This window comes from Colletotrichum phormii (genome assembly GCF_030913505.1).
Source record: "Colletotrichum phormii strain CBS 102054 chromosome Unknown BDP81scaffold_1, whole genome shotgun sequence".
NCBI lineage: Eukaryota > Fungi > Ascomycota > Sordariomycetes > Glomerellales > Glomerellaceae > Colletotrichum > Colletotrichum phormii.
The window spans coordinates 2,067,159-2,084,208 of NW_026851443.1; the positions used below are offsets into that span (position 1 = coordinate 2,067,159).

A 17,050-nucleotide genomic window follows, 5' to 3' on the forward strand; every position below is an offset into this window, starting at 1 on the left:
GGCATTGCGGAGGATGGGAAGAGTGAAAACCGAGAGACTTTGCAAGACAGCCTTGCGCATTCACAAGAGAAAAGGCATCCGACAAAGTCGGATCCCAAACGTGAGAGGTTTCGATGAATGATTTATTTCAATTCGGGAAAATCCAGCGCTGGAGCCCTCAAAGCCGCATACTGTTAAGTAATGGAGGGAAGAAAGGAAAGGGAAGGAAGGTATGGCGTGTCGCGCGGTAGGGAGGCAAGTACGGATACGGGCATTGAGTCTGCTTGTCCTCCGCTCAGGCACAAGTTTCCTGCCGTACTGTGGCTGCCGCGCCGCCCAGCGTCGCTCCCGCCGGACGGGGTCTTCTAGCAACCCCCGACCGGAAGTATTGTACCTTAGGTGGCACGGTATGGCAGGTACTGGTGCCACTTGGAGAGCACTGAAGGATGCCTGCCTCCCTGGTCATTCAACTGCTATGCATAGGTGCGCACCCCCGATTATTGAGTAGAAACGCTTAAAGCCATCCAAAATTTGTCGCTGCTTGCGGCAGGTGGTTGTTACACCTTAGGTACCTTGCAGGTAGGTAAGGTTACTTTTCGGCAGGTTGGTTGGTGGGGTTGAATCCCGTCAACCTAGGTAGGTGTACCTTATCCGTACGAAAACATAACCCCTCACATCACACACTGGACAGGCCCCGCACGTCCCTTATCGCCGGAGGGGTGCTTGTGAGCGCATCAGGTTGAGCGGCTCCAGACCTGAGGTGCCTTGAGGTACGGATACCTTACCTGACGTGCCTTAATACATAATAAAGGAAGGTACTAGCCAAATAAGTGTTTCCCAAGTTTATGGCTATCACCTACCCACAAGTCGAGACATAATTGTTCTCTCGCAGGGCCACTTCGTTACCTTCGACGCAAGGCATAGGCAACCTATCTGACCCGAGCAACGGGGGACGGCGAGCTCCATTGTGTCTCGTGACACATTCGATCTGTTCACCCCGTTCAACCCTTTTGGCTTCCAGCGGAGACCTGGTCCTAAAATACTTTATATCGATCCATTGGAAGCTTGCTTGCCGCTGCCCTATTTCCATCTCACTAGTTTCCAGATTTTTCGACCCCCGCCAAAGCCCATCTTATTCACCTCCTCTTCTACCTCAGCATCCAAGCCAAGCCTTCCTTGGACATCTTCCATTGAAACCCCTCCCACCCATCCGGTACCGGTACCTCTGTGTTTCTCACTTGCATCCAATTCCTCCTAGGCATACTATCGCCAGCCTTTCTCTCGAGTAAATCTTGATCAATCGGCAGCAACTTTTCTCAGAAATGGCCAGTCAAGAATCCAAGTCCGCCAGCGGCAGCGGACCTACACAGTGTGTCGGCCCGTTGTATCGCTCAGAAAGTCAGAAGCCCACGGCCACAGTCTCGACCGAGATCAAGCTAGACAACGTTGTTGTCTTGTCCCAGACGCCTCAGCTCATTGCCCTTCTTACGTAAGCCTCTCACTCTGGCTTCAGAATTATCACAGTATTATCCCTACCTCTCGTGGCGCCCGGTAGACTACTATGAGGCACCGGGTCCACGGGGAGAACAAACTAGAAATACACCTCTTTGATGGCTTACTGATCTCCGGCAGCATCATCCGAGACAAGAACACGGAGCGTGGCGATTTCATTTTCTACTCCAACCGCATCATTCGACTGCTCGTGGAGGAAGGCCTGAACCATTTGCCTACCGTTGAGCATGACGTGACAACACCCATTGGCCGAACTTACTCTGGCCTCATGTTCCAAGGCAAGATTTGCGGCGTCTCCATCATGCGTGCTGGCGAGGCCATGGAGCAAGGTCTACGCGACTGCTGCCGCTCTGTCAGAATCGGCAAGATTTTGATTCAACGCGATGAGGAGACGGCCCAGCCAAAGCTATTCTACGACAAGCTGCCTGAGGATATTGCCCAGCGCTGGGTTCTCCTTCTGGATCCCATGTTTGCCACTGGTGGTTCGGCCATCATGGCAGTCCAGGTCCTCAAGGCGCGTGGTGTTCCCGAGGACCGCATTCTGTTCCTGAACCTCATTGCGAGCCCCGAGGGTATCCAGAACTTCACCGCCAAGTTCCCAAAGTTGAGAGTTGTCACGGCATTTGTAGACCAGGTATGTACAAGCCGGCCCCAGTCCACCTCGGATCGCACAGTCTGATAATCGTTTTGCTGCAGGGTCTAGACGAAAAGAAGTAAGTCCGCACCTTGCGATGCTTAGAAGCTTATGTCATACTAATGGGCTGTGATAGCTACATCATCCCCGGCCTCGGCGATTTTGGGGACAGGTTCTACACCGTGTAAGTGTGGCTGTATGTCCTGAAAGCCAAGGTAACATGGCATTGATCTTCGGCTTGGGTTTCTTCTCGCGCTGCTGTCCTCGGCCGCCTGTGTTCCAGACCCTGGGCTGCACTCACAATGCACCTCCCCATGTACGTTCAAGCGGTTGCTAGGTCATCTAGTATTCATCATCATCCATATCGATACCCTCACCCCCGTATCTCCTGTCATCGTCGTCATCGTCTACTGGCCGGCTCGGGGGAGCGCGCCGAGCGCTTGTGGTCTTGTGATTGCTTCCGCCGACGGGTCCTGCTTCCTTGGCAACAGCATCTGTGGACATGTGTCAGGTGCATGTTCTTGAGATGCTTGTGAGAGCGACTAAGGTGTTAAAAGAAGGGACTTACCTGCAGCGTCCACCCACTCTCCATACACATCCACGGCGGCCGAGAGGTCTGACTGAGGTTTAGCAATTGGGAAGGGGGAAGCGAATGAAATGGCAAGAGTAGAGCCTCACAATTGATGCTGCACTGAAACATCTGGCCGCACACTCTGCAGTCCAACGAACCAACACCCGCTTTCTTATCCAGCTTTACAGCGACGGAGTCTTCGTGGTTGCAGAAGAGGCATGTGAACTTGGAGGGAAGAACCTCTCTCTGCGAATCGGCGTCAGTGACTGCGTCGCCAACATACCACCGACACGTACCAGCCTACAGGCGTAGGCACGGTGGAGCTTCTCAAAAGTAAACGAACCTTCTTCGGGCCTTGAGGTTTGCTCGAACTTTTGCGCTTCCCCATAGTGTTGAGTACCGTTGAATGATTTGCGCGACCGGCGCGTAGAATGTAGAGGGACAGAGATCGAAAGAGAATAGTCGGTTGCGCAGTTCGTCGTTGTGCGTGGTCGTGTGCGCAGTCGTGTGCGCAGTCGTGAGCGCAGATATGTCGCGGGCTTGGACAGAAGTAAGGGAAAGTAGTAAGACTGGTGGTTTGGGGAAGATGATTCGGTGACAGGTGATGGATGAAGTCAAGGATTTGGCAAATGCGACGGATACGACGGTGGAATGCGCGACAGCGACTTTCAGGTAGCGGAGGTTACTTTCCAAATGTGTTTTGCGGCTGGTCAGTACTTAGGTACTTGGCAGAGGCGGCGTGGGAGCATGGTGCACTGGTGCACCAGGTTTAAACCCAGTCGGGGTGGACCCAAAAGCTCTGATTATACCGGTACTATGGAAGGCATCTGGGTCGGGTACCTAAACAGTACCTTACCTAGGTACCTAACCACAATGGAAAGGTCTGTACCTTATGTACCAGACTGCCCAGGCTCCCTAATATCTCCTTCACAGCATGCCAGCCCAAGGTAAGCAGGTACCCGTATAGTGGGCTGCTGGGTGTACTCCGAAAAGTACTATCATGGACGCATTCTACCGTAGGCTGTTAGACGACGGCTTATCGGAGAGAGACAGCGGGGTGACCGCCTTGAACTTGCGTGCCTTAGGTAAGCACGCAATCGATAAAGCATCACACATCACCCCGCTTTACCAGCCTTGGGTATCCGTACCTTACTATACCTACCTACTACCCTACCTCATCCAGAGGAACGACATCGGAGTCCGGCACTTGATGCACAAATTGAAAGGCGGCTCATGCCCGTCCCATCCATCTGTCTGCCGCCTGTGCGAATGCTAGATCCAGGCAAATACTTTACGCAGTTCATTTATACATGGGGTATCATGGGCTACTGGACGACCCATTGTTATTGTGAGCAGGTTAAGCAGGTAAGACACCTCGTGTCTACGATCTATGTGTCTTGGTGAGTGAGGGGTTGAGTGAGAGGGGCCTTTTGAGGTAAAGTACTCTAAACCTTATGTATCGCCTTCAACATCGTATTCTTATAACAGTGCGCTCTAGTCTAGTTGCTTGCCTCAGACACCTTTGTGCTTGCTGGACGTAAAGCAAGTAAGTTAAGGTCCTCCGATCGCCTTATCTTGGGCGCTGGAAGCCGCATCAAGCTGTCTTCCCCCTCCTCCACTGAGTCCTTGTCTGGGTGTCTGGATGTCTAGGTAGATCGCGGACGGCCCCGCAACCCGACAAAACTGGACGCCGCCGCCGCATCACCATAGGTCCACAACCAAGGCACGTCTTTATCGTGGACTTCCAATTCTCCACAAGCAATGATGCTTATCAATGGCATCGCGGAGCACATAGTCTACCTACCTATCAGCACTTGACCATGAGTTAAGATAGACAACCAACAACGTACTATATGTCATGCACGCGAGTCTGCTGTTATGCCCAGAACTTGCCCCTCAACCATATTTGTTATGTAAGCGTATCTGCTGTAACTTGTTGGCGGGGGTGGTTGCAGGTGCAGGCGCAGACGCAGGTGCACGCCGGGGACAATTAGGTTGGCACATGCGTGGACAAGTAAGGAACCTGCACATAGCGCGACCAGACCTCAACACTCAGACGACGGTAGGGTAGGTACCTTGCCATGTCTAAGGTAATCATTAATGGCAGGTAGGAAGCACCCCAACCCCCGTCCCCAGCCCGAACTAAGGTAGATGGGACTGGAACGTCTGTGAGATTCGAAAGCCCATGTACCGCATCACCTGCTACCCACGGATAAGAAGAGTCGGGCACGGTAGCGGGTACTTGCCCCTCCCCGTCCGGCCAGCTCAATGACCACGCGCGGCGCCTTCCGATGGGGTCACGAGATCTCCCTCGGGGCGTCGACCGTCTCTTCTTTGTGCATCTCTATCTTCCCTCATGCTGTTTACTACATAGCCCTCACTGCTGGCTTCGATATAGTCATTCTTCTCGTCCCTCATCCTTGGCCTTTCAGTGGACCAGCCATCGGTAGTCACCGACTTGTCATTTCATAACTTGCCTCTCTAGAGATAGCTGTCCCCATCTCTCCTTATACTCTGGCTTTGTCTTACTTACTCGCCTCCTATTAAACTTCAATTCGTCCAGCTTCCTTTCCACACCTTCCATCGCTTCATCCTTTTCTCCTCCCTCTTCCTGGTCTCCCTCTCCATTCTGCCGTCCCTCCTGCTCCATCTTCCCTCGTGAAGTATTATAGCAGTCCGTTCACGGCTTCTTTCACTCCGACACGGCGCATCTTTCAAAGACGCGGGCTGCCTCCTCACAGGATTTCTCTCTGTGTGTTCTGCTGTTGTAGTGTGACAACTAGAAATTGATCGTCATGAGCGACCCTACCGTTGGCGACGGCTCGTTGGCCGAAGTCATGAGTTCCTTGAAATCCATTCAGCAGACTCAGTCTGACCTTGTGGCTGCTGTTGACTCGCTAAACCAACGATACCAACAGCTGCCTGTTGACTCTGATGTCACCGGCAAGGTCCCTGAAAGATCTCGAACCCCCGAGCCTTCCGATGTCGTTGGTGATTCTGCCAAGAGCTCCTCGTCCGATTTGACCTTGCAGGCCCCAGCTGTGCCCTCGTCGCCCAGCCAGCGTTCCGGTCTTACCTCCCGCATCATCCTAACGTATGTTTCCAGCTACGATGCTGCATTACCTACTGTCTATCATCGTTGGAGGTCCCTGACTGATACTGTCATCCCAGGACTTATCCAAAGCAGATCGGCATCAATCCTCTTCCCATGAAATGGGGCGAATCGGACCCCCATCGTCGTGGCCCAGTTGTTGTTTCTCGTTCATCGACTACCATTGGAAGACGTAACGGTCCGTAGACCTAGCCCCCCCCCCCCCCCCCCCCCCTACTTACGCCTAAAGAGCACGTCGGCTGACACTATTGTCCAATCTTCAAGCTGTCGGAGGTCAGTACTTATCTTTGCCTGCCTGCTGAGCCGTTTTCAACTAACATGTGTTTTCAGCCCAGTGAGTGACCCATGCATGGACTGTCCTTCGGCCATCTTGAAGGGAAGAGTATAAACGTTGCGAGACAAATGGCTGACAGCGGACTCGCAGTGGTGGTTCTTACTCCATCTACTATGCTCTGGCTGTTGCGAGCAAACAACTTAATCTCGAGCATAGGTGAGCCATTATTACCGCCATAGCCAGCGCATGGACTCATAGATTCTAGACCCGACTTCACCAATACGGAGCCGGCTGCTAAGCTTGGTCCCTTCCCTCAATGGGGAGATCCCAAGAAGATTGTCGCCATGGATCCCTGGGGCCATCTATCCCCCTGGCTCTTCAAGGACACTATCGAGAAGCACAATGGTGAGTGGAGAAACTGAGCACGCACTTTCTCCAACATGAGATTTTGGACTGAAACGTGACAGTCGATATTCGCCCAACTATCGCCATCACCAAGGCACACATGAAGGTACAATTGCGCCCGCTGGAGTAACATAACGTTGTCTGACAATTTTCAGCTTCCCGAGCTGGAGGAGAGTGTCAAGAGCGGAAGACTGTGAGTGAAGCCACGACCAGGAGAGGGTTCTGTTATGGAGGCTGATTGGCTAGTGTTCCTGACGGCAAGGTCTGCCTCAACGAGCTCGGAGAGCTGGCCGTAACTAAGTTCGCCGTCGAGCCGGTAAGTCAGATTTCCAGCGGTGATTAAACAACACAGTATGCTGACGATCTCCAACCAGGTTTGGTATCTCCCTGGCGTGGCTGAAAGATTCGGCATCGGTTCGTCAGACTATGACTGCTTGAGGAGATATCAGCAACTAATCTCAACCAGACGAGGGAGCCTTGCGAAGATCTCTCTTCGAACACACTGGTGGAAGCTACCCAGAGGTTGATGGCCCCTCATACCTTACAGAAACGCACGCTGATCGTTTGTCATAGTTGATCACCCGCAACGATATCAAGGTGTTCCTGCCTCCCATAGGTATTAGCACCCAGCCTTCGAGTGAGAGGGCGAACTAACAATGGGCATCATGTAGGTGGTTTGACAGTATACTGTTTTGGCGATCCGGCCAAGATGTCCGACGAGTCGGTGCGACTGGCTTTGCGTATCCACGACGAGGTTTGTCGTCTCACTGCTAGCGGCGATCTCACCATTAACCGCTACTAGTGCAATGGTAGCGACGTGTTTGGATCCGATATCTGCACTTGCCGCCCTTACCTCATATTCGGTATCGAAGAGGCAGTCAAGGAGGCCCAGAACGGCGGCAGTGGTGTCGTCATTTACTTCCGGAAAGAGGGCAGAGCCCTCGGTGAAGTGACCAAGGTGAGCATTGACCAGTCCCAAGAGTGATTAACATGTGTTGACAACAGTGATTCAGTATCGTACGTTCCTCCCTGTTTGTCCAGTATTCGTTCCTAGCTCGTGTGAAGAGTACACGCGGGCGATAGAGGTTGCACGTTCTATGACAGGCTGCTAACTAACCACAAAGTCGTGTACAACGCTCGTAAGCGTGGCGAAGACCGAGCATCGGACTACTTCAAGAGAACAGAGAACATTGCTGGCGTGAAGGACATGCGCTTCCAGGCCCTCATGCCCGATATCCTGCACTGGCTTGGAATCCGCAAGATTGACAGGATGTTGAGCATGAGCAAGTCAGTAGCTTCTCTTCGCCCAAGATGCCATGATGCTAACGTGAACCACAACAGCATGAAACACGATGCCATTGTAGGACAAGGGTAATGATAATTTTCTTGTGAGTGTCGGCATTCTAGATCCTTGCTAACAATTACTGTAGAATTCCCATTCACGAGCGTGTTGAGCTCCCCGAGGAGTGGATTCCCGCAGATTCTCGTGTCGAGATTGATGCCAAGATTACTGCAGGTATGCAAGCGAGAAGGGGAACGTGGCCCGCTGTCAGTCACTGATGAGTTCCATTGTTCTAGGTTACTTCACCGCCGGAAAGCGCATGACAGAAGAAGAGTTGAGAGCTGTGCAGGGTAGGATGTGGGAAGAGTAAGTCTCCCTGCTTTCCCCGGATTGCGGGCATCATGCATGACTGACGAGATCCTTACTTCACAGTCTCGATCATTAGCTCCTGCAAAATTAGTATTCGCGGGGAGGGGGTGAGAAGAAGCAATACAGCCAGCTTTGGGTGATGACGCAGGTAGTTGTAGTACCTAGTCTAGATGATAGATGAAAAGACGTCGGCTGGGGTTAGAACCGATAGAGCTCCTGTGCAAGATGGTGCTATTGGTGTCTCCGTGGAAAACCTGCGCCATTGCGAGTGCCGATAGCAGTGCCTTGACGGAAGACAGAGTAGAACCTATGTGTGGTATGCCTACGCCAGTCTTGTACCAGTAGACCAAAGCCAGGTGAGGGGGGAAAGCCGAGAGTAGTGGCACCTTGGCCAGCTGGTATTGCCTGGAGCTAAGCCGCATGTATCAGACAGAATGCAGACAAAGCAGCGCATGTAGTCAGGAACCAATCCCGAGCCCATTGACATAGCTTGCCTCTGTGAAATTGACTTGTATAGCAACAATGCAAAGGTAACAGAAGCAACTGCAACATATGTAATGAATACACGGAGCCGCGAGAGTCGACCACTGTCTAAAGACGACGATCGCTCATGATTGTCGCACCACTCGGCTGCGAAGAAACCAGGCTGGGGTATGGATAGGCCCGACCTCGTCTGCGGGCTGACCGGGGATGCTGCGATGCAGAATCCCATACGGATATACCTACTACCGTGACTACATAAGGTACGGCTGTGCGGTATACACCGGCTCGAACTGTGTATTACCTGTGTGCTTGACCGGTCTTAGAGTGCCATGGCCGTGGGCGGCCTTGATTGGACTCGACTGAGCGAGACCTCATGGGAGGTGGTCAACGAAGCGGTTGGCAACCCCACAATGGCTGCAGGCGTGACGCCGGCCATGCATGGCCTTTGCGTATAAGTGCCCAAACAGATGCTCACCGACCCATACAACACCAGACACATAGTTGGGAGCCGGTTCCCCATCAGGCACCGGCCATGTGGTCCAATGATGGCACGCTGGTACTGTCAGCGGAAAACCGTCGACCGGGCTCGCCCGTCCCCAAGGAACCGACGTTCCCGCCGAGTAGCCGGAGGTGATGGCTTGTTGTTAACGTGCACAACGCCCACTTGACGAGGGGCGCAACATAGCAATCATGGTTCCTCGTCATCCCATAGCTGTTGCAGTTTTGCAAAGTCGATTGCCATCGTACCTTTATCGACTTCGCCCAAATTCATACCAAGACATTCGTTCAACGCGATGGCCACCATTTCCCGAGACCTTCGAGACACGGACGACGTGCGGAGGAGAGAGGCATCACCTCGGCCAGATCGTCGACGTCGGCCAAGGCTACTGAGAGCCAGCGCGACGGAACCTACCATCACAACAACATCGAATGCCAGCCGTGGCGCTATATCGAGCCCGCAATCGTCGCAAAGGGCCACTGAACTCCTCAGCCGCGTTGCCGTATACTCGGGCCATCCTCCCGAGTACTCGCCGACGTCGGGGGCCACTCCCCATATGGCGTCACTCAGCGCCGAAGACATGACTATTCCGACAACGAATCGAGTTCAGGGCCATCGAGAACACCAATCTTGTTCGTAGACTGCCACGATACCAGCATTCGACGATCAAATTACTGATACCAGTGTGGCCAGACTCGAACGGCTATTTTAGCTTTCCCAATTTTGATGCTTGGGACGGAGAACGGCGCAGTGATGATAAGGAAGAAGACGTATAAGACCGACAATGCTGTAATGAATCGAGAAGGGGGGGCTTCCCAGGGTCGACCAACGGTAGCCACCGTGGCTGGGAGATTCGACTCAAAATGAGCGTTCCGCGTCTCCGGACACGGCGAAGAAGAAAAGACATCGGCCAAGGGTTGTTTTGCTCCCGGCTGGTATTTGAGCAGAAGGAGAACGAGAACGAGAGGAGAGACGGCGCGAAGAAATAAGAACGCGGCCGGACAACGGTACGGAATGGTCGATTTAAAAGCGTCGATGTTGGTGAGACTCGGATATGGTTTTGCGCCAGGGCGTTAATATTGTGGGCTCGGAAACGCTTGAGGGGTGCATCTTTCCAATGACAGACGCGAAATCAGCGTTGTTCGTTCAATGGCGTTGTGTGATTTTGGAGGACGTTTAGGTTTATAAGGTTGTTAAAGGTGTGATACCCGTACGTACGTCAAACTGAACAAAACATAAAGGGTACATAAGTTTACACATTTAGTCAAAGTGTAAGCGTGAGCGTGAGAATACATACTATCTTGCCCATTGACAGAAGTGAATGAATGTAAATCTCGGTAAGGCGGGAGACCCGTTCACCGATCACCACGATGTGGAGGCATAGCACGCCCACATTGCTCTAAGAGGCGGGGCTTACTTCTGGCTGTGATACTCCGTACCTTCCAGTTTTAATGTCTTCATCCTGACTGGGGGTGCCGGGGCATTGTGATGACATGTCACTGGCCAAAGGAATCTTGAAAAGTCAACCAATTGGAAGCATTGACTGGAAAATTGCAGAGACACTGACGTCTCCTAAGTGGAACTCTTGGGGCTGTCTTCTGTGTCTGGGAATTGTAAAAAAATGTGTATCACGTGACCTACAGTGTTAAGGACAGGATAGATAGTCGATTACTGTGCTATTTGCCTACAAGACCCACGCGGTGCTTGCCCTGGCGTGGCCGGGGCAGGGGCAGGCACAGTGCCACAAGCTGGAGAAACCTGGATTACATAATTCGAACGGGGCACACTCGCTAAGAATTTCGAGCCACACATTCTCGCATCTTGAATTTTATCACCAGCGAAACCACCACCCCTCCAAACCTTTCAACAACCACCGTTCATCCGCCAGACAATTAACAGCCGCCCAAAATGGCTGTTGGAAAGTGAGCACCACCATCTCCGGACGAATTGACGACGATATGCCACTCGCCGCAATCGTCGTCTCGCAGGCGCAGTCTGTCAACAGCAGCTAATCAGTGTTCTCTCGTAGGAACAAGAGATTGTCCAAGGGCAAGAAGGGTCTCAAGAAGAAGACCGTGGACCCCTTTACCCGTAAGGATTGGTACCAGATCAAGGTATGTGATTGACACCATTCGAAATAAGTCTCCAAGCCGTCGGTGCAATATACTGACTAGAAATTTTTTCATAGGCCCCCGCGCCTTTCAACGTTCGCGAGTGAGTTTCCAGTCAAAACCCGACGTCTATCAGCATTCGACATGCAGCCATCATCGACAGCCGAGTGCGAGAAGGAATTGAGCTACTGGACATCTGGGTGCTGACTGCGCGCGTCTTCTAGTGTCGGCAAGACCCTGGTCAACAGAACCACCGGTCTCAAGAACGCCAACGACGCCCTGAAGGGCCGCATTCTTGAAGTCTCTCTGGCTGATCTCCAGAAGGATGAGGACCACGCTTTCCGCAAGGTTAAGCTCCGCGTCGACGAGGTCCAGGGCAAGAACTGCCTGACCAACTTCCACGGCCTCGACTTCACTTCCGACAAGCTCCGCTCCCTTGTCCGCAAGTGGCAGACTCTCATTGAGGCCAACGTCACCGTCAAGACCACAGACGACTACCTCCTCCGCCTCTTCGCCATCGCTTTCACCAAGCGCCGCCCTAACCAGATCAAGAAGACGACATACGCTGCCTCTTCGCAAATCCGTGCCATCCGCCGCAAGATGACTGAGATCATCCAGCGCGAAGCCTCCACCTGCACTCTCACCCAGCTGACCTCCAAGCTCATCCCCGAGGTCATTGGTCGTGAGATCGAGAAGTCTACCCAGGGCATCTACCCCCTGCAGAACGTAAGCACCATTTACCCTTGCCCTCACATTGCTAGTGGTTAAATGGTACTAACACCATCTCAGGTCCACATCCGCAAGGTCAAGCTCCTCAAGCAGCCCAAGTTCGATCTCGGTGCCCTCATGGGTCTCCACGGCGAGTCTGGCACCGACGACCAGGGACAGAAGGTTGAGCGGGAGTTCAAGGAGCGCGTTCTTGAGGAGGTTTAAAGGAATCAGGCCCTGCATGATGGATGCTTCGGCAGAAGGGGACTCTGGCTCTACCGGCCGGGAAACAAATCCGGCATTGTTTTAGGTCGTTGCACATGGCGTAGCATATAAGGCGGCTGCGGGTCTAGGGTACCTCAAAATGGTAAATGGTCAATTCTTCAAAGACACTCTGTGTAACGTGTACGCGGCCTGGCTGCGAGTTGTCTGGCGCGGGTATGGGAAATGCGAGGCTGCCCCCTTCATTGGGACTTTCGCACTCCAGCTTGAGGTACGCTGGTGGCCTGGCCATCACGACTTTGCTCATTTCTCCTAGCTCGTGCGAGAACACGACTTGTGAGGGCCACCTGACCAATCCTCAGTACCATCGCGTATGAAAATTCCCTTGTGGGATTGTGTCTATAGCAAGTCTACGTGGCCTCGTCCCGAACATTTGCCCAGTCAAAATAAATGCCAACGCCCTTATCCCCCCACTCGCTTCTTGTACGTAAATGTTTGGTGATGGATGAGTGAAACGACTGCACCAGTCAACATCCTCTAGTCCTGGTCCTTTAGGAACTCAACCACCGCTGCCGAGGATTGATCAGTCTCTTGAGTCTTCATAATAGATTGACAACATACCTTGACGAAACTCTTCTGGTTTCTCTGAAATGCACCAGTGCCCGGCATCAAGATCCGCGAGTCGAAACTTAGGGAAGAATTGCCCAATCGTCGGTAGAACGTCATCCGGCACGTACTTGCTTTTGGTTCCTCGGACAAACAGAGCAGGCTTTTCGAATCGAGTCTTCGTCGGGTCCTTGAACGGGAAGTCGCCCATGTGGTTCAGAGACCGGCTGATAATGTCGAGGGGCACCCGAAACTTTTGCTGCGGCTTTCCAGCCTCGGGCCGATATAAATTGCCCAGCAGAAACTGCCGGGTAGGAAGAGACTGAAGTACCGTGAGCATGGTCAATCGAGTGAAGCACCTTAGGATGAAATGGATTAAGCTCACATCCTCATATTCCTTCAGAATTTCGTCTGCTTCGGCCTGCTTCGTAATGTTCGCTGCTTCAATTCTTCTCAAGCCCTGAATGTACTTGCTGAATGAGCTCTCCAAGACAGCGTCGACGGGCGCATTGTCAACCGCCACGATATCTTGCACGAGCTCAGGGGATTTCAATGCAAGGGTCATCGCAGCTTTGGCTCCCCTGAGATGGTTTATCTTATTTAGCATGCAGCAGCGTAAAAGCCCTTGAACGGATACCACTCACATTGAGTGACCGATAACAGTAGGCATTTTCAGTCCATGCTGATCCATAAATCCGGCAACGTCATCCGCCATATGCACATAGTCGTGCTGCTTCGCGTGAGGCGATTCGCCATGGTTGCGTAGGTCCTGGTCAAAGTCTCAGTGAAAACCCTTCCGGCGTGCTGGCGGATGCAGAGTATAGGGATCATACCAGAGCATACACAGGTCTACCCAAGTCACGAGCAAGAACTCTACATAGCGGTCAGCATGCCGTATCGGAGCCTTTAACTCAGAGATTAACTTGCTTGCTGATACTCCTGTTGTTCTTCTTGGATCCGAAAAGACCATGAAGAAAAATGATGGGGTTGGAGGACCCGCCAACAGGTCGCTTGCTAGGCTCATGCAGGTCATAAGACAACGTCAACCTGCTATGCGAGGATAACATCCGCCGTGAGTTAAGACCGATGACAACATTCCGTCGCATAACAGCTCGTGAAGTAGCCATCATGCTCCCAGTTCAAGGAAGGGGTTGTTAACGATGAGTTCGGTTAGCCTGGACCATGCCGTTAGTTTTTTGCCTTCTCTGTGGGTCATGACGATTGCTTGTCCCACTAATGAGGAATAGGAGGAACATAAAGGAGGCCCGGGCCTTAACTAGTTTACTTTAAGCGCTATAATTAGAAGTAAAGGATGTGATCTGACAAGTTTTAAATATTGATTATTAGCTAACTATATTTATTTTAAAATATATAAGGAGGCAGGTGGTGTGCTGCGCTCTTGCCAATTGACCTAAAAGATCAGTTACTTCTAGCACTACGTGCTAGACGAATACTACACGTACGCTTATCTAAGGTCGCGTGCCTGCCCACCGCCGGCACCCATCTAAAATATAGACTAATATTTAATATTTCTATTCTTAATGATTTAAGTTTAAAGTAATATAACGTACTTTACCAGTCAGCCGCGCACTTTTTCCATGACGCGCTTTGTTCTCAGCCACTTAAACATTTGACGCGTAATAACTCAACAACGGCAATGTCAATTTACACCCAAGAAGACAAGATCATTCTTGCTATTGAGGTGATCCGAACGACACGCGCTGCCGGCCAAAAACTGAGTACACGACGCACTACGAATATATACGGTATCCCTAAAAGCACCTTACGCAACAAAATGAACAATCAACTACGCCGCGACCGTACCCAGCCCCAACGACATAAACTCGATCCGATCAAAGAGAAAATACTTCTCCAATACGTTATTAAGCAGGATTCCAAAGGATTTCCTCTACGACTCGCTAGTATAGAAGATATGGCGAATCTCTTACTTCGGACGCGGAATAGGACGCCCGTTGGGAAGCACTAAGCCAAGAGGTTTATCAACTCGCAGCCGACTCTAAAGACCAAATTCAATCGTCTATATAATTATCAAAGGGCCCTTCAAGAGGATCCAGAGGTTATTTCGAAGTGGTTCGCGTTGTTAAGTAACATAATAACCAAGTACGGCATCAATAACGAGGACCTATATAATTTCGACAAGACCGGCTTCATAATAGGCGTTATTACCGCATTAATAGTCGTTACGCGTACCGATAGACGTGGAAAAGCGAAATCTATCCAGCCTGGCAACCGTGAATGGGCTACAGTCATTGATTACATCAATTCGAGGGGGTGGTACATCCCGCCTTTCGTGATCGTTCGAAGGTCCTATCACCTTACCAACTGGTCAACGGAATCCGGCTTCCCAGGCGACTAGGTGATTAAACCGACTACTAATAGATAGACCGATAATAAAACTAGCCTGGACTGGATCAAGCATTTCGATAAGCATACTCGGGCCCACGTAAAAGGTGTCTATCGGATGCTCATAATCGATGGGCACGAGAGCCATTTATCGGCCGAATTCGACAAATACTACAAGCAGAACAATATTATAACTATTAGTATGCCTCCGCATTCATCTCACTTACTCCAGCCATTAGATATTGCGCTTTATTCGCCAATGAAACGCGCATACGGGGGTGAAATCAACCTATTCATCAAATCCTCCGTCAACCACATTACGAAGTCCGAGTTCTTCGTTGCCTTCCGTAAGGCCTATAACAAGGTCTTTTCAAATGAAACATTGAATCCGCCTTCCGCGGAGCTAGTATTTTACCGTGGGACCCAAATCATGTAATTAGGAAGCTCGATATGCATATACGGACGCCTACACCTCCTATGACCGACCCCTCAACACCACCAGTCTGGCAATCGCAAACGCCCTCTAACCACCACGAAGCGCTCTCACAGTCCAACTTTATTAAAAATCGGATCTCAACCTATCAGGGAAGCTCTCTGACACCAATAATCGAGGCAGTTGACCGGCTAGCAAAGGGTACGCAGGCAATAGCGTACTCGATCACTATTTTAACGGATCAGGTGCGCACACTTCAGGATGCCAATGTGGCGCTTACTAAGCGGCGGAGGGCGAAAAAACGCGTATATAGCTTAGAGGAGCACTTAGTATAGAGGAATCTCAGGTTATTTTAAAAGAAAAGAGTAAAGGGAAACGCCCAGCGCCTCAAGAAGGTAAAGAAGGTGGTCTGTCAAAGAAGGGTCGGTCGGCTCAAAGGCGTTGCGGTATGTACGGCAAGACAGGCCATAATACGCAAACGTGTTCTAAAAATAGAAATCGTCTAGTAATTCAGATGCCGATGAAAGCTAATTGAATTTTTACATTCTAGTGATATAAACTTATAAGATATTTACGATGTCGGGAAAAGTGCGCGGCTGACTGGTAAAGTACGTTATAATACTTATTTTTTTAACCATTTTATTATTTAGAAATAGTACTCAAAAATAATAAATAAATAAATAAAGTAATAGTTATTTAACTTACTTTATATAATATGATATATATTTGTTTTTTTCTAGCTTTATAAATATAAATAACGTGGTTTACCAGTCAGCCGCGCATTTCCTTATCACATACTAAATTGCATATTTACCTAATTTCTTTGAATAATAACTAATTAAAAAGATTTCAGTATCTTTATAATATATTTAAAATCTAACTAACGTACCTGCATAGCGAGCGACGCATCATAGCGAGCGACGCACTCTCTCAAACCTTTCTACCTTATGTATAAGTTAACTTAGCCACAACGTACGAAATCAATTAAAACTATATATCACCCTCTTCCTCATTACTATCCCAAACCACTTCACAGGTTCGTGCGTTATGTCCAGGCTTCCCGCAATTACCACATCGTCGCGCGCGTGGTTCAGCACCTTCCGTACGACCCTCCTTCTGAGCGTTATTCTCTCCTCCAGCATTAACACCACCCTTCTCTACTTGTAGTGCCTCTGCTTCAGCACTATTAAGTGACCCTCCAAGACGTAGCCGGGTCTTTTTTGCCCTCCGGCGCTTACTTAGTACCTCTATCCCCGTACGAAGCTTACGGTTCTCAGCCTCAATAATAGCAAGCCTATGGGCTAACTTGCTAATACCTCTGGCCTGGAAGTCAATTACTTCGTACATTGCTGTTGGTGAGCTACCTTGATGTGCTTGGATCTTCCTTTTAAGGGAGGTAGCACTTCGTACGCCCTCTAGTGCTGTAATTGGTGTCCTTGGGTCCCAGGAGCCTTGGCTGCTTGGCCGTGAGTTTGATGGTGTTGGC

General features: G+C 50.8%; 5 protein-coding genes across 5 annotated transcripts; 3 read left to right on the top strand and 2 right to left on the bottom strand.

Annotated features, from left to right (window-relative positions):
- Window positions 1-850: 850 nt before the first annotated feature.
- BDP81DRAFT_486703 (uracil phosphoribosyltransferase) lies at window positions 851-2,390 on the top strand. Its single transcript, XM_060595208.1, has 4 exons — window positions 851-1,468; window positions 1,612-2,125; window positions 2,188-2,204; window positions 2,262-2,390. The coding sequence occupies exons 1-4, from the start codon at window positions 1,302-1,304 to the stop codon at window positions 2,311-2,313; spliced, it is 750 nt and encodes a 249-aa protein (XP_060451807.1). The 5' UTR covers window positions 851-1,301; the 3' UTR covers window positions 2,314-2,390.
- On the bottom strand, window positions 2,391-3,215 carry BDP81DRAFT_9364 (transcription elongation factor Elf1 like-domain-containing protein). Its single transcript, XM_060596511.1, has 4 exons — window positions 3,040-3,215; window positions 2,804-2,942; window positions 2,694-2,741; window positions 2,391-2,619 (listed from the first exon to the last, which is right to left on the bottom strand). The coding sequence occupies exons 1-4, from the start codon at window positions 3,082-3,084 to the stop codon at window positions 2,468-2,470; spliced, it is 384 nt and encodes a 127-aa protein (XP_060451808.1). The 5' UTR covers window positions 3,085-3,215; the 3' UTR covers window positions 2,391-2,467.
- Window positions 3,216-5,491: 2,276 nt separating this feature from the next.
- Window positions 5,492-8,139, top strand: BDP81DRAFT_444448 (GTP cyclohydrolase II; the record flags this gene model as incomplete). Its single annotated transcript, XM_060591844.1, has 18 exons — window positions 5,492-5,790; window positions 5,868-5,986; window positions 6,073-6,081; window positions 6,139-6,142; window positions 6,233-6,298; window positions 6,348-6,487; window positions 6,550-6,593; window positions 6,643-6,680; window positions 6,734-6,803; window positions 6,862-6,901; window positions 6,954-7,049; window positions 7,159-7,241; window positions 7,290-7,445; window positions 7,501-7,504; window positions 7,612-7,774; window positions 7,829-7,858; window positions 7,918-8,003; window positions 8,066-8,139. The coding sequence occupies 18 exons, from the start codon at window positions 5,492-5,494 to the stop codon at window positions 8,137-8,139; spliced, it is 1,521 nt and encodes a 506-aa protein (XP_060451809.1).
- A 2,889-nt stretch (window positions 8,140-11,028) lies between these two features.
- On the top strand, window positions 11,029-12,164 carry BDP81DRAFT_444449 (ribosomal S3Ae family protein; the record flags this gene model as incomplete). The annotated part of the gene is made up of 5 exons (XM_060591845.1): window positions 11,029-11,042; window positions 11,150-11,234; window positions 11,309-11,334; window positions 11,456-11,957; window positions 12,021-12,164. 5 exons carry the CDS (start codon window positions 11,029-11,031, stop codon window positions 12,162-12,164), a joined length of 771 nt encoding a protein of 256 aa, XP_060451810.1.
- Window positions 12,165-12,618: 454 nt separating this feature from the next.
- Window positions 12,619-13,695, bottom strand: BDP81DRAFT_9628 (abhydrolase). The gene is made up of 5 exons (XM_060596536.1): window positions 13,601-13,695; window positions 13,412-13,536; window positions 13,153-13,348; window positions 12,783-13,089; window positions 12,619-12,730 (listed from the first exon to the last, which is right to left on the bottom strand). The coding sequence occupies exons 2-5, from the start codon at window positions 13,480-13,482 to the stop codon at window positions 12,699-12,701; spliced, it is 606 nt and encodes a 201-aa protein (XP_060451811.1). The 5' UTR covers window positions 13,483-13,536; window positions 13,601-13,695; the 3' UTR covers window positions 12,619-12,698.
- Window positions 13,696-17,050: the final 3,355 nt, after the last annotated feature.

Bases quoted from the DNA above. Each gene is read 5' to 3' on its own strand.
- BDP81DRAFT_486703 (XM_060595208.1), top strand. From the start codon at position 1,302: ATGGCCAGTCAAGAATCCAAGTCCGCCAGCGGCAGCGGACCTACACAG. The intron at 1,469-1,611 runs GTAAGCCTCTCA...GATCTCCGGCAG, and splicing joins CAGCTCATTGCCCTTCTTAC to CATCATCCGAGACAAGAACA.
- BDP81DRAFT_9364 (XM_060596511.1), bottom strand. From the start codon at position 3,084: ATGGGGAAGCGCAAAAGTTCGAGCAAACCTCAAGGCCCGAAGAAG. The intron at 2,742-2,803 runs GTGAGGCTCTAC...AACCTCAGTCAG, and splicing joins GTTTCAGTGCAGCATCAATT to ACCTCTCGGCCGCCGTGGAT. The intron at 2,620-2,693 runs GTAAGTCCCTTC...ACATGTCCACAG, and splicing joins AGAGTGGGTGGACGCTGCAG to ATGCTGTTGCCAAGGAAGCA.
- BDP81DRAFT_9628 (XM_060596536.1), bottom strand. From the start codon at position 13,482: ATGGCGGATGACGTTGCCGGATTTATGGATCAGCATGGACTGAAAATG. The intron at 13,090-13,152 runs GTGAGCTTAATC...ACGGTACTTCAG, and splicing joins TTCTGAAGGAATATGAGGAT to TCTCTTCCTACCCGGCAGTT. The intron at 12,731-12,782 runs GTATGTTGTCAA...AATCCTCGGCAG, and splicing joins ACCAGAAGAGTTTCGTCAAG to CGGTGGTTGAGTTCCTAAAG.